General features: G+C 38.4%; 2 protein-coding genes across 4 annotated transcripts; one reads left to right on the top strand and one right to left on the bottom strand.

The window, feature by feature from the left end:
- The first annotated feature begins 1,124 nt into the window (after positions 1 to 1,124).
- Positions 1,125 to 5,863, top strand: LOC105455605 (ADP-dependent glucokinase). The gene is made up of 5 exons (XM_011699046.1): positions 1,125 to 1,671; positions 2,633 to 2,920; positions 3,034 to 3,170; positions 3,260 to 3,708; positions 4,677 to 5,863. Exons 1-5 carry the CDS (start codon positions 1,157 to 1,159, stop codon positions 4,917 to 4,919), a joined length of 1,632 nt encoding a protein of 543 aa, XP_011697348.1. The 5' UTR covers positions 1,125 to 1,156; the 3' UTR covers positions 4,920 to 5,863.
- On the bottom strand, positions 5,642 to 14,987 carry LOC105455607 (zinc finger matrin-type protein CG9776). Of its 3 annotated transcripts, none has more exons than XM_011699047.1 (9): positions 14,718 to 14,987; positions 13,856 to 14,166; positions 12,542 to 12,670; positions 11,872 to 12,037; positions 11,556 to 11,734; positions 11,094 to 11,471; positions 10,326 to 10,431; positions 8,995 to 9,113; positions 5,642 to 8,770 (listed from the first exon to the last, which is right to left on the bottom strand). In XM_011699047.1, exons 2-9 carry the CDS (start codon positions 14,147 to 14,149, stop codon positions 6,536 to 6,538), a joined length of 3,606 nt encoding a protein of 1,201 aa, XP_011697349.1. In that variant the 5' UTR covers positions 14,150 to 14,166; positions 14,718 to 14,987; the 3' UTR covers positions 5,642 to 6,535. The 3 variants fall into 3 exon arrangements, with proteins under 3 accessions (XP_011697349.1, XP_011697351.1, XP_011697350.1); XM_011699049.1 differs by lacking the exon at positions 14,718 to 14,987 and adding an exon at positions 14,478 to 14,687; XM_011699048.1 differs by lacking the exon at positions 14,718 to 14,987 and adding an exon at positions 14,283 to 14,463.
- Positions 14,988 to 15,278: the final 291 nt, after the last annotated feature.

Raw genomic sequence — 15,278 nt, 5'->3', positions numbered from 1 at the left:
TTATATTCGTATTATGAAATAGAAATGCATTCATTTCCATGGAGGCCAATCCACTTAAAATAGAACTAAAAAATTTTAATCCATTTTTCGTTTTCCATTTACTGGGATATTATCGCATCAGATTTTTTAAAATACAAAACTGAATCTGCATCTTCTGAATGAACGCTATTTATTTGCAGATACTAATATCAAATACGAAACATTATCAGGTCTAATTGTTTTAGTTTCGAAGTCTAGTTTCAAATTACTAATTTAATATAAGTTCCTAACAAAGAGTTACATATAGCGAGATCTCGGAGATAATTGGACGATTGCAATGACAAGAAACGTTGCGGATAAATTATAGAATTGTACATAGTATTTTCTCTTTTATTTGTTGCTCTTCCAATCTGATCCAGATATTATGAGAAATATTTATAATTTATATTTAAACATCGCTTTAATTATATTTATATATAATTATTGATGCAATTTTTTATATACTGTATAGGATAAGTACTTTAATTATATATTTCCTATGTGTAATGTATCGCGCAATATGTAAATGTAAAATACTTTCTCGTTTTTTGTACGGTTTACAGACTGCTGACTTATAGCGATAGAAGCTTTTAAATTTGATACTCATATAGATATAAAAAAAAAAATATTTGATCAAAAACATTGATATACATATATGTAACTACATGTAAGTGAATTTTTATGATGTAGATGTTTTTATATATTGTATATGTACTTAAAGCAGACAAATATTTATAAGTCATCTTTTCTAAATAAGTCATAAAAAAATTTACATTACCATCATCTTATCACATTAAAAATATTTGTGCAAAGGAAACAGTTTTAAATTATTATTATATAAATATATATATACATATACATATATATATATATATATATATATGTGTGTGTATATATGTGTGTGTGAATACTCATTGCTCAATAAATTACTTAAAAATGTCAAAATTTCGAAGGGTTTTGTCTCAACATTCTATACAATACTTTTTAATATTGTGGGATTTGTGGGTTTTGCGGCGTTACAAACGATTCTCGCGTTGGCGGCAATCAATATACACGATATTTAGATATGATATGCGATATGCATTATCGGGGGGGGAATCTTCAAGGCAAGGCAATCGATGATTTTGTATGTACACGTATGCACATTTCGCGGTCAATTGTGCGGCATTTGCGCGTTTCAACGTTCAATCCGGGAGGGAGGAGAGGTCGGGTATATAAGAGGAGGTTAGGATTCCCGGAACATTCCCAAACATTCCTCGCGGGGGGCGGCCGATTGATTGTGCGTGGTCAGCGCTGGCGGCTGCTGGCAGCGGGCGACAATATGGGGTACAAGAAGAGGTTAGGATTCGGGACGTTTCTCACCGTGCTGATCGTGCTGGCGGCGATCTACTACCGCAACACCGACGACGTTCTGCAAAAACGACTGCTGACCCTGCTGCACGGCCTCGAGAGGCTCGAGAACAAGCACGTCATCACCAGGAGGCCGAAAGTCGCCATAGGTTATGGCGTGTGCACCGACGTCTTCATCGACGCGAAGCACCTGCTGAAATACTCGGACGAGATCGGCCGACCGCAGCACTTCGACGAGATCAACACCGAGCTTGAACTGCTCAAGAGCTTCGCCTATTATTTTCGCCATGGAGCCGCGGCCGAGTAAGAGCCGTCTGAATTTTGCCTGTATTGTTTTGACATGGGATATTCCACAAGTATACGTAGCGTAAAGTTTGCTTGATGATTAAGTGTATATCAAATAATTGTTCGAATATTAATTATTTTAAGTATATTAATTATATACCTGTACAAATCAATTATATCTAACAAACTTTGATTGATTAATTGACAAATACATTTGACACGAGATTTTTATATTACAAACAAGATGTTTAATAGTATTTAGAGGATTTGGACATATAAATGCCATTTGATTGACAAAATGATTCAAATCAATTATATTTAACAAACTTTGATTGATTAATTGACAAATACATTTGACACGAGATTTTCGTATTACAAACAAGATGTTTAATAGTATTTAGAGGATTTGGACATATAAATGCCATTTGATTGACAACATTATTCAAATCAATTATATTTAACAAACTTTGATTGATTGACAAATAGATTTGACACGAGATTTTCGTATTACAAACAAGATGTTAATAGTATTTAGAGGATTTGGACACATAAATGCCATTTGATTGACAAAATTATTCTGATAAGATTGGTTTCGGACATCTCATTCAGTAAATATGTATATTAAACTTTCACTTATTATTGCAAATTAAATTAGCTCTTTTTGAAAGTGCAGATTTTATTTAAAAATCTTACATGATTATCGAATTGCTTTTAAACTATCCCATGTGTGTCGTACATTATAATCATAATCAGAGTTCAGATCTTGGTTCCCATATTCCACACTTCAAGCTGATGTAGTGATCTAGCATAGTATAATTTTATATGTTATAAAGCCATTTTAACAGATAAACAGCATTCCTTCTTGTGGCACTGTTGCAGCACAGTTTGAAATAAGAAAAACCGAGATCCAGACTCTGGTCGTAATCGTTGTAATATATACTATAACTTACACAGAGTGGCATAAACTTTTTTTCCACAGACGCTACATGGCAAACAGAACTCTGTTCGACGAATTGGTGTCGAAAGCACGCTCGTTTCCCTCATCCTACTCGACGATCGGGGGAAATGCAGCAGTTATGGCGATGCGATTCGCGCGAGAGGGATGCGACGTGACTCTCGCGGCTAAGATGACCAGATCCTTACATCAGATGATCCCGCAGGTGATAAATATAGTTGGTGGCGAGGTGAAACGTGACGACATTCATCTCATCATGGAATATAAGCACGGTGAAGTGTGGGGCCCTTATTCCAGTGCGAGAGCAAACAGGTACTGATAATAATGAAATAACATATAAAAGTAACACTAAGAAAAATGTATGATTGAGTAAATTAATGCAAACTGATGAGGGGAACTGTATCCTTTTACGCCTTTTTTTCTAGATACATCGTTCATAACGACGTGAATAATCCAATGATTAGCTCATTCAGCGCCTTTGACAAAGTCCTGGGGACGTACGATCCCGATTTGTTGGTAGTCAGCGGTCTCCAGATGATGGACAATTATCCATTTCGGGAAGGTAATTTTTCTGTCACCAAGCACATTTATCCGATTGTACAAGATAACATTATAAAATAAAATAATTTTCATGTTCACGCAATTTTACAGACAAACGCAAGAATCTCTTAATAAACGTAAAGAAACAGATGGTGGAACGTCCGAGCTCAACCAGAATTCATTTCGAGATGGCCTCATTCGCCGAGGATAAATTGCTCTTCGAGCTGTGCGACCTGGTGGTTCCCTTCGCCGACAGTCTGGGGATGAACGAGCAAGAAATAGCGAATCTGTATAATACTATGTATTACGGCAATATCTCGTTGGTGGCCAACTCGACACCGCGCGTCGCAACGGTGTTGGATCAGATGAGAACGTTGTTTAAACTTATACGCCTGAGAGGCAAGTCGATCGCGAATTCTAGAGAGCTCACGAGAATTCACGTGCACACGCTGGCGTATCAAGCCATATTCACCGTCAAGGATTCCGTTTGGAAGAACACTATGGCCGCCGCGGCCAAAGCATCGCTGACTGCACATAGGCACGTGTGCGCATCGAGTAACGTAAGTATCATTCAGATATATATGAATAATAGTACAATAATTTTAAAGTTTGATCTCAGAAAAAATATAAGCAAGCTACATAAACTTGCGTTTTTTTTTTATATAGTATATCAATGACATGATCAAAATCAGTACAAAAAAATAAATTTTCGTGATAATTCGCTTATCTAAATAAATGAAAATTCGGAAAATGTCGCAACATTATACGGCACCTACAAGTTAGACATTCCAAGCTTTCAATTGCTTTTAAAAAAAAAACTTATCGCAATTTTTTGCAATTATAATTTCAAGCTTACGTTTCATTAAAAATTTTGACAATGACAATTTGAAAATATCAATAATTATGACTTAAAAAAAAATTTTTTTAAATTTTTTTCTCGGGATCAAAGTATAAAGTATATACTTTTTTTTTAACAATTTGTGTTAACAATTGTGTTGTAAGAATAGTAATTCTCATTCAGCTAATTCGAGTTACTGAATTGACATAAATTTGGAGATATTTACAAAAGAACATAATTAAAACCCTATTTGTTTAATTATTATTTCTAAGCGGTCACTGTACATACAATGGTAAACTTTTTCCTTTTCAATCATATGCAAAAATAAAGGTTTGCCAAAATTCAACTTAGGTATATATTTTTTCGAGATTTTGCTCAATTTTTTCGTCTAACATGACTGGGTTAAATTTACAAGACCGAATCTATTTCTTCGTTTACCATTTCTAATATTTAATAGGTTCAAATTCGCGTTTTTTTTTTTAAATGGAACGTTAGAAATTATAGACATACATATATGGCATTTATTAATTTATGTCCTATGTAATAGATCGTTTTACATTCGATAATTTTATTCGGTTAAACGGAAAGAAAAAATCATTGTTTTTTTTATTTATTTATACTAATGCCATTTCTTAGGAAAAAAAAACGGAACGAACGCTTAATCCAATAAAATGATTTCATTTAATGCAGGTCGATGTGAAAAAAGCGACACTGATCATGGACGATAGTTTCTCGACGTCTAGCGTAGCCGGTACTCGAATAGCATTGAACATCGACAAACCGGTATCCTGCTGGGACGAGACATTGAAGGTGGAGCAGGACGAGATTTCTGTTCAGGTGTGCGTCGCTCCCGTGTTGGTTTGCACGCAAGCTAGTCAGACGGCAGGTGGTGGAGACAACATTTCCAGCGCAGGCCTAGTACTTCAGATCTAAGGTTTATCGATACGACGGGATCGTTTTTACTACACCGGCGTGTTCGCATCATCGAATTATATGTATATCTCCCATCCATTGCATATACGTAGACGACGAACAGAAAAGTAGGCCTTTAAAAATGTTTTTGTAGCACGTGAGAGAATCTACATTGGTTTTTACATTCCATTTTGACTGCAAGAAAAATAGAGACTGGACACATAGGACTAATTATCGCATCGCTAAACTATAATATAAAGCACGATTTAATTTTTTTGTGCACTCACGAGTGCGTTTTATCGAATTGTGACGCTCTGCCTAATCTACGATTATCGAATATCGATAGTAATTTGGTACTAGTTAATGTTTGCGAACATTGCGTCGTTATTCTCGCATTTGTAAATTAATTTTAATCGAAAGGAGTTCATTCCGATATTATATTACGTAAGCTAATCAACTACTGCGGTAGATTAAGCGTTTTTACAAGAACACAATTAACGAAATCGAAAATCGTGAATTTCCTGAGTACCGAAAAGTAAAAAAAAATGGATGTTTAAGAATTAATTGAATAGTGCCATGTGACCCTATATTTCAATAGCGATAGTTTTCAACAATTTCGCAATAGAAAGATATTTCTAGTTATATTAACTTTGAAAAATAGAGGCAATGTGATATTATCTTTAGGAATCGATCGTAAGATTAAACTTAAAGAAGCAGAAAGATTGAAAAGACAAGAGTGGTTCTTTAAAAAAAGAGAAAGAATTATTTAATCTCGGGAAATATCGCAATGTAAATGTCTCAAACGTTACGATCTTACATTCCAACGTTCAAGTCTGTTATCTTTACATATAAATTGACGCGAACATTTCTTCTACATTTGAAAGTGTATTGTACATATACAACGTAAGCTTGAAAGTTGCGGATTTGCAATATCGAAGATATACAATATCAATGTTGATACACAATGAGATTGCGTTTTTTTTTTATTGATATTACACACCTATCTCGTCTTATCTTTTTAATTATGCATTGACATAACATTTCATAATCATTCAGATTTATCGATTTTTCAACAAATGCTTTTTGTAACTTTTGTAAAGAGATAGATGAAGAAAACTTATCATATACATTAATTCGTCGTTGCTGTTGCTGATATTGGAACGTGATATCGATTGTGCAATAATATAACATGAATCCCAAAACAAAATTGACAAAAATATATTGTCGAACGAAGAAGACAATTACGATATTAACAAACATTATAATCTAGCGGACAATTTGTAGATTCTACTGTAAACCGTTAAGTAATCTTTACAGATCGTACACATCGCTTAAGCTGGTGCCAGTCTTACGCGCGATTCGCATGGCGCTGGCTTTATATTCACATTTCATATTTATCGTAATTGCTTCAGTTTTCCTTCTTTTCTTCACCATAATAATCGATTTCAAAACATGTGAGAGATAGTCACTGATAAAATAATACCTATCTAGACATCGAAATAAATGAATGAATCAGTAACAATGTGAATGGATCCAATCTTTGTTATCGCGGCGTAAAAATTTTTCCTGTATTCTGCTACTCAGTAACGAGGAACACCGATACCAATCGATATAAACCTGTAAATCGCGAGCGTGATTTACAAGATTGTATCTCCCTCATCGATGCCTAACATACGAAGATCATCGGGTCCGGGTTGTGTGTCCGCTTCCGCCTCTTGCATGATCTCGGGTGGCGGTTGATCCATGTATTCAGGACCGTATCCTACGCAACCCAACATACTGTACATCGAAGAGTACATGATGTTAGACTCTTGGCTTTGCTGCTGCTGTTGCTGCTTGGTCTCAGCTGTCTCCTCCTTAGGAAAGATTATGTTGAGAGCCTCCTGGAGATCATCCGGCAGCGGAATACTCGGGTCCGCCGGACGCTTCTCCGACGGTTCCGGTATGTCGGTCACGTCGGATTGCGGTGGCGCTACAGCGCCCGAGTCCGCTGCTGTCGGTATCGGCGGCGGCGGCGGATTCTGATGATTTTGCGCGAAGCTCGAGTTGGGCATCGGTGGCGGCTGCGCCATGAAGGTAGTTGGCGGGACAGGTTGACGAGGTGGGAATCTCGGTGGTGCCTGTACGAACGGCGGTGGATTCGAAATGAACGGCGGAGGTGGTCGATTTGGCGTGAAGGGCGGCGCCGGTAGTGCACTTTGCACAGGTGGCGGTCTAGTCTGCACTGCCGATTGCTGTTGCTGGCTCGGAGTAAAACTGGGTGGTGGTCTATTCAGTGGTGGTGGTGGATGCGGGAGTAACGGCAGTTTCGAAGTTTGCTGCTGCTGCTGCTGCTGCTTTTGTGGCTGCACTATCGGCTGTTCCTCTATAACCGTTTCCTCGGACTGATCGTCTATCTCCATGTCGACCACCTGCGGGGTCGGTTTGCTCTCGTTCAGCACGGGCGGCGGAGGTGCCACTAGAATCTTCATAGGCTGATTGGTGGATTTGCTTGCAAGCGGAGTAGTTGCAGTGCTGCTATTATTCAAATTCAATGGGGTAGCTAGTTTGGTGATGTGAACAACACCGGGTGGATTGATGATTTCATTGGGTACCTTCGGCGTGTCCTCAAACTTGCTTTGTTGATAGGGTAGCGGAGCGATATCCTTTTCTGGTAACTTCGGCTCTTCGGCCTTCTTCTTGAACAGAGGTAATCTTCCGATGAACGGTAACTTGCCCTTGGCCGCCACTTGCGGCGCGGATTTCTTGCTCGGGGCGGCAAGACCTTTCTTCGACTTCGACTCGCTTGACTTCTTGTCAAATTTGGATTCGTCGTTCGACGAATTGTCGTTATCTCCCCGCCCTTTACTGTACTTGTCATAGCCTCTCTTGGGACTGCTGTCACGCCAATTTCTATCACGTCTCGGAGAATCGTTACTGTCTCTGTCCCTGTCTCTCTTTCGACGATCGTCATAGTAATCACGGTCCCTATCCCTGTCCCTATCTCTATCTCTGTCTCTATCCCTATCCCGATCCCTGTCGCGCCGACTTCTCCTCTCGTATCTGCTATACTTGCGATCACGATCATCCTTGTAACGATCTCTATCTCGGTCCCTTTCCTCCTCTTTCTCCACTGATTTACTTTCGGGCGGCTTCACCGTCATGTTCACTTGCTGTTTAGTCCAGAATCCCATGTGCGGCTTCGGCATCTCTTCTGGTTTCGGCAACTCGATCGGTTTGTTTGTCACGATCGGTTGCGATTGCTTCTCCTCCTCCTTCTTTATCCAGAAAGGCTTGGGCGGCTCTTTCGGGCCCCAAGCCTCCAAGTCCTCTGATTTCTTTGAATAAGTGTCTTGCTGCAAGTCCTTTTCCTCCTCATCCTTTTCTTGACCCATCTTGCGACTTTTCATCTCCTCCTCCTGTTTGGCTTTCAATTTGTCCCTGATCGAATTCAGAAGTTGTCTGTCATCCGTCTCCGACGGATGTTGCTCGGGCAGCGGCGATTGGTTCATCTGCGGCGGTGCCTTCGACCAATTATGTCCTTTCAATTTTATACGCTGATAATCTATCTCCTCGTTCAGAATTGCCTGCGTGGACGCTTTCATCTTGTTTCGCATTGCCACACGTATGCTCTTGGTGGTATCCTGATCGGATTCTGTATCGGTATTATCCGACTCACTCGACGAATCACTAGCGCTGCTTCTATTTCTGCGTTTCTTGGCTTTCTTCGATTTTTTCTTATTTTTCTTCGACTTCTTCGATTTTGTCGGGGGATCGTCATCCTTCTGTTTCTGCAATTCCAACTGTATCTGCTTGTGTTTCTCCTCGGAGAACGCCTTTTCTCTGTCGGCCATCCAGTCGGTTTCCCAATGCGGATTTTGCTCCACAAAGCGCTAAACAACACATTCAATTAAATTATTTATAGCATATGTAATTTTTGAAGAAAAAAAAATGCAAGTTATTTTTTTACTAGTTTATTTTAAGTTATTTTAAATAACTATTTTCATAAAAATTACACAATAATTATAATTCTGTTTTATTTTGCAACATAAATCTTTTGCTCTAATTTAATTATTGCATTATGCATTAAGTATTACCCATATGGAAAAATACTTACGGAAAAATTCTCGGAATGACGTTTAGACTTCAGATGCAGACTAGCACAGTGAAGATCTCCTATCCAGGAATCGCAAAGTTTGCAATACCAGGCCGTTGCTGCGCTGAAGAACTGCAGCCCTATAATCAAACAAACCTGCAGTTAGCATTATTTAAGCTTCGAAGCGGGTAAGCATTATAAGTTCATAAAAAATGACCTTATATTCTGCCACGATTACATTCATGTCACTGAAAACAAAAATTATATATTAAAAGATGTTCGATATAAATGACCGATGATATTAAATTTCCTTGTGTGTTCCCACGATGATCTGTAGAAGAGCAGAAAGGGAGGAAAAGGAAAAAAAGAATTAATTTTATTTCTCAGAATTGTTATCTATACACGATACAAATAATAATGTTCATATAAATATATATGTATATATACAGATAAATAAAAATACATTATATTTTTATATGAATATATTGCAACTGCTTACTTTTAGTTACTTCCAAGATTTAAGGCTTTTCTATTGAATATGACTTGTAACATATTTCTATTGAATATGACTCGTAATAATTATATACTCAAGTTTATACGAATGGGCATTTGCAGTATATTTTACAAACAGTTAATACAATATTTCTTTTAAATAAATTAATAATATTGAAAATATAATACACATTTCCAATATAAATCATATATAGTGGTAACTTTCTTCGCGTAACTTCACCAAAACTTACACATATGTGTATATATGTGTATATATAGATATATATCTCAGTTATAAGCAACAACACAAAATGCTTTATATACATTATTTTATACGTCATTACTTTCTGCCAAGTAATGCACTCCACGATGATAAGATCTTAATAGATCTAGAGATCTTCAGAAGATAGCCGATCACCCTAAATTTGTGTAAAACGTAGTATTGTGGAAAATGAAATTAGACACGTGATCACGATAAAGTGATATTGCCAGAAAGTCGGCTCGGAAAGTGCGCTTCTTGAATCCAGATAAAATCCAATGCATCTCTGTGGTGTTTGCAACATTGCTAGAAAATTTGTATCCGCCAAGGATCCGTTCTGACTTACGCGATATACTATACTTGTCATGCATTTCCAATTCCAATGTATCGTGACACAAATTAAAAGTTACTGGCTTTAACCGACTTTCCAACCGAACGTCTAACGTCGCGTATCGTGCGAACGTTCCGACTTATTTAGGACAAATTTTCAAGCAACTCGTGATTGTTGATTCTCTTCAATACATACCGAACACCACAGTTATCTGTGCACAAGCTACGGAATTATATTCTATTAGTAATTGCCCACTGTAATTGACCTTACCTTTAATAGGCGTTCTTTTCGTCGGTAGTCCATGATAATAGGGTACTTCTTTTTCTGTTCCTTCGCCATTTCGCTCATGCCATGGCATGTCAACAATCTTGCGTTCCTATCATATAAAATAGAATATTAGTAAAAATGGATTTTTAAATTGGGCGCAAGAAACTCGGTACTCTTTTTTTTTTCCTCTTCAATAAACATTGACATATGATGCATCAAAAAGATTACATTATGTACCAAGTACCTGCTTGTCGTGATCGTTACTGTGCAATATATCATCCAGTTATAAATATAGTTTGTACTACGAATACATATATAGTCTTAATTATAAATCCATTTGTCTTTTTTTTATTATGCAAAGCAATATATATGTATATATTTTTTCTTCTACCTATTCTCTACGGTAACTAACAATTTGTATTATTTTAATAAGTTAAAGAAGACTCAATAAAATAACGAAATTAATAAATTAAATATGGGCTACGAGCCTGAGCTAGATATTTAATGCTCAAATGATAAGTCAATTTACTATAAATTTAATTTAAAATCTGTGATCAAAAACAATAAACGTTGTTTTTGATCATAGATTTTATGTAAATTGACTTATTATTTGAGCATTAAATACCTAGCTCAGGCTCGTAGTCCATATTAAATTTATTAATTTTGTATTATTTTGTTTGAAAATATCTAAATCTATTTTCTCTAACATTTAATTACTTCCGCATCTGCCTCTGCTTTATGACGATTGTATTGCTCGAAAATATTACTTACTAAACAAGCCTCTCTGTGTTCATTGCTATGTAGATGATTTAAATATTCCTTTGCTGTTTTAGGAAAGATATCGCAGACTTTACACCAATGCATTTCAGGGTCGTAGTGAACGAAATTGTACATTGGCTTATCCTCCGATGACTTTCTCTCCCTAATATCTCTTTCTGCTTTGGATTCCTTATCCGAATCGGAGGCGGACGATCTGTCGGGCGAAGGAGACTTCCCTTTCGGGAAGTCTTCCTTAGGACTTCTCGAATGTTTGTTTATATCTAGCTTAAACTTGCTCTTCAGATCATCCACGGTAGCCTTGTCACCAATTATACCAGTGAGCATATCGATGACGTTGTGAATAGACTTCATTTTATTTTGTATTTCAATCTGTAAACGCATATACAAATAAAATAAAATTCAAATGAATGTCAATCACGAAGAAATATACCGATAAAATCACGTGTCAGTTACCTGCAATTTTTGATTTTCCTTTAAAATTCGATTATTTTCACGGCCACCGTCCTTGCCTATCTCGTCACATTGCTGACGCAGAATTTCCAGTTCGCGTTGCAACGTGGCAGATTTCTTAACATATTCCTCTCGTTGTTTGCCGAGTGTCGCTTTCTGCTGTTTCACCTCAGCTGCGATTGCTGTTAAACATTCAATTTAAAGAATTTAAAGATTGTATAAATATCGATTCACTTATTTATTGAATAAGTACAGAAACTACGTTAATTAAATAAATATTAACGTCAATTTTGGATATACAACAAAGAGAATTGCATACCTTCTTTTTTGACATCTTCGGGTCTCGTTAAGGATGTCACTAAGCCAGAAGAACCGCTGTCAATCGGCCTCGACGTTTCTTGTTGCGGTGTCAACGAAGGAGGCGGCGGTGCTTGCTGGTTGTTATATGACACTTGACTTCCTTGCCAGTTGGGTGGTGGGTAATCCTAACAGAATTAATACGTCCAATCAATCTCAAGTCGTTCAACGGCATTCTTAACGACCCTTACCTTTATCAGACGATACTCAAATGAGGACTTTGGCTAATACATGGAAGTCTTGACGATGTAACGGTGTGGTCAATATTATGGGTTTCCAATATCAGTGCCAGTAAAATACATAACGCGAATATTATACTTACTGAGAGATTCACAATATTGCAATACAGAGAAGAAATAATAATTGTAACGCTCCAAGAAAGAGAGAAAGAGAGCGGAAGACAGGTACGCTACCGAATATAAATGATAATCGGTAACGTAGCGGTAACAACTATTTCTGAAATACTTTGAAAAAGCGCGCAATAGTTTTTAAGAGACCACGAGATTACGTGCTCCAGCATTAGAATATGCATTGTTTTTCCAACTATATTGTTTCGAAATTGACTAGAGTCAATCTTTCTTCTAAGTAGAGTTAAGAGTGTATTAAACTTTTTTTTTCTAAATACAACTTACACTTCGATAGCCGGCAGGTTGTTGATAACTGTAGTCATAGCCCGGCCCGTAGTTGTAACCATAATTGTTATATCCCTGGTTGTAGGCAGAGATGGGTGGCGGCGGCTGACTCGTGTTCGGTGGCGGTGCCTATGCAGACGAAACAAAAAACAATATTACAAAATGTTACAACAAAGTCAATCGATATAATTAAGGATCAGAAGGAGTGGTGAGCCAACTTTGAATTTATTATCTGCATCTTATTCACGGTGCAGATACATATCTGTGCTCTACCACATTTTGTCTCATAAAAGAAATATTTTGTCATGAGACTTTAGTTTATTTCTTACAAAAATACAAAAGTTGCTAAAAAAATCGAATTTTGCAATTTTGCTCTTTAAAATATTTTTAATGTTTTTATATAAAATATTTTTAAACATTAAAAAAATATATTTATTTGCAGTAAATTATATTATCTGTTCCTTACTCCCAGATATAATTTGGTTCACCCATATTTTGTTTCAACCTGTATTTTGCCACGAGACTTTTTTGGTTTATGTTTACAAAGCTGGCTTTTCGATAAAGTTGTGAAATCTGCTAAAAAAAAATCCAGATTTTGCAATTTAGTCCTTAAAACATAAGATTATCTGCACCTCAGCTACATTAAGCCTTGTGTCCACTAGATATCCAAGTTCTCGAACCAAGAACTGTATATAAATATAAAATTGCTGTTTTTCCACTGCAAAGTAAAAGCTGCAAGTTGATTAGCTACACAGATTTCGGTCTAAAAACTTGAACTGATTTCTAGTATCATGAACACAAAACTTCAGATCTGTTTGCGTGTTACTTGCACTTGTTGCACTCAGAATCTTCGCTTTCTCTCTCGTCAACGCCCGAATATATATTTATCTCGTTTTAAGTACAAGAATTTTTGAGGATTTCAAGCAAGGTGAAAGTCTATTGTAGTAAAGATTGAGTGAGATATTAGAACAATTTTATCTTTTTTTTTTTTGCCAAAAAATTTTTTGAAAAGATAGATAATTTTCCTGATTACAAAACCCAATTAATATTGCGATTTTCTCAATATGTTAACTGTAATTTGATAGATTAAAAATTCATCCGTGACAGATATCTCGATAGTCTCTTTTGTCGACCTTTAGTGTCGGTCGACAATAAGGATTTTAAGCCTTAAGCAGTTAAGAGATACCAATCGTAGTCGAATATGAGAAGAATAATCGACTAAACGTTGTAAGGCTTAAATTCACATTGTGTACCGACACTTAATAAGACATTTTCTATCTCATTCACAAATGAAATTTACAAAGCTATTTATACCTGATATTGATTATGCACCGCCGAAACATAGCCGGTAGAATTGTTTGGATTGGGCACAGAACTTTGGGTTTGGGACGGCGGAGCTTGTGGCTTCCAGTCTTGCGATCTGGAGTCCTTCCGTCGTCTGTCTCTGGAACTCGAACGGGATCTTCTGTCCCTGGAGCGAGACCTGCGGTAACGGTTTCGTCTCGGAGACGGCGACCGATCGTACTTCCTTCTTCTTCTGGCGTGCGAGGAGTCGTCCGAATCGGCGCTCGGGCTCCTCGGGCCCTTGCGCCTGGATTCAGATTCCATGGCTTGCTTCGAATCTCCTGCACGACACAAATATACACGCGCTACATTCGTTGCGTGTCAACAAAAAATTCTGGAGGCTCGGTGCAAGGTGATAAACTTCGCGCCATTCCGCAAGATCAGTTTTACAACGTACATAAAAATCGTACTTGAGACAAGTCGAAGATTCACGCGTTTGGCTCCCTACATGCTCGGCCTCGCGCGGCCAGGCGATAAAGTGGGTTTTCTATTTATCTTCTCGCTATCTCTTCGCTTCAATATTTACCGCGAAACGCGAGCGATAAGCCCGTGACCGGCGATTAGAAGAACCGTTTACAAAAAGTGCTCTCACCAAAGGCGAATTTTACGAACGGCGACGTTTCTCGAGGCCGCACCGGTTCGACGAGAGGACGAGACCGACGGGACCTTCTCGCCTCGCGACGTAAAACGTAAAAACACGCGACAGTCTCCGGGCGTCACACTCGCGCTGCAGCCATTGCTATCCCCCTCGTCGAGACGAGAGACAAGGGGAGTCGGCATCGGCGGCCGGACTGCCGCCGGACGGAGGAGGCACGTTGGCCACGCGGCTCACCTCGACTCGAAGAGAGGGGCCCCTCTGCTCGTTCGCTCGTCGAATTCGTCCGGGCGACCGCGATCAGGCGAAACTGGTAACGTCAACAATCGCTGCAGGACGCCGATGGCACGTCACATGCCGCAATCTTGCGACCGGAGATCACACGGCGGCGGAGATCGAGGCGGATCGCGAGCTTCCGAGGGTCCGGTCCGAGGCTAGTCGAAACGTGACGATGGCGACGCAGGCGACGTCGTGTCGGCTCTCGCCGGGCTCGCATGGACGTCGTATCGTTCCCAGTTTGGACAACTCGAGGCGGATCGAGAGGCGGGCGCGCCGATAACTACGAGCGCGGACTGTGGTCGAAAGGACACGTCGGAACGGGCTTTCGGTCTCCAACTGCGTCGCATTGCATTCAAGATGAATTAAAGCATGCAAATATCGAGGGCAAAGAAGAGGAAAGATGAAAAGAAATAAGAAACTCAGCTGAAAAGAACAAACCCGCCGGGATCAAACGAAACGTGAACGTTTTGACCAATCGGATACGCGATTACGTTCGCACGGAATTTTTTCCGAGGATTT

The sequence above is a fragment of the Wasmannia auropunctata genome, unplaced genomic scaffold (genome assembly GCF_000956235.1).
Source record: "Wasmannia auropunctata unplaced genomic scaffold, wasmannia.A_1.0 LD335888.1, whole genome shotgun sequence".
NCBI classification, from domain to species: domain Eukaryota; kingdom Metazoa; phylum Arthropoda; class Insecta; order Hymenoptera; family Formicidae; genus Wasmannia; species Wasmannia auropunctata.
This window is presented reverse-complemented; position numbering and strand designations above follow the sequence as displayed.

Excerpts from the sequence above, each read along its gene's own strand:
- LOC105455605 (XM_011699046.1), top strand. The coding sequence starts at position 1,157 with ATGCACATTTCGCGGTCAATTGTGCGGCATTTGCGCGTTTCAACGTTC. Across the intron at positions 1,672-2,632 it reads CGCCATGGAGCCGCGGCCGA|ACGCTACATGGCAAACAGAA; the intron begins GTAAGAGCCGTC and ends TTTTTTCCACAG. Across the intron at positions 2,921-3,033 it reads TCCAGTGCGAGAGCAAACAG|ATACATCGTTCATAACGACG; the intron begins GTACTGATAATA and ends CTTTTTTTCTAG.
- LOC105455607 (XM_011699047.1), bottom strand. The coding sequence starts at position 14,149 with ATGGAATCTGAATCCAGGCGCAAGGGCCCGAGGAGCCCGAGCGCCGAT. Across the intron at positions 12,671-13,855 it reads CGGTGCATAATCAATATCAG|GCACCGCCACCGAACACGAG; the intron begins GTATAAATAGCT and ends TCGTCTGCATAG. Across the intron at positions 11,472-11,555 it reads AGGAAAATCAAAAATTGCAG|ATTGAAATACAAAATAAAAT; the intron begins GTAACTGACACG and ends ATGCGTTTACAG.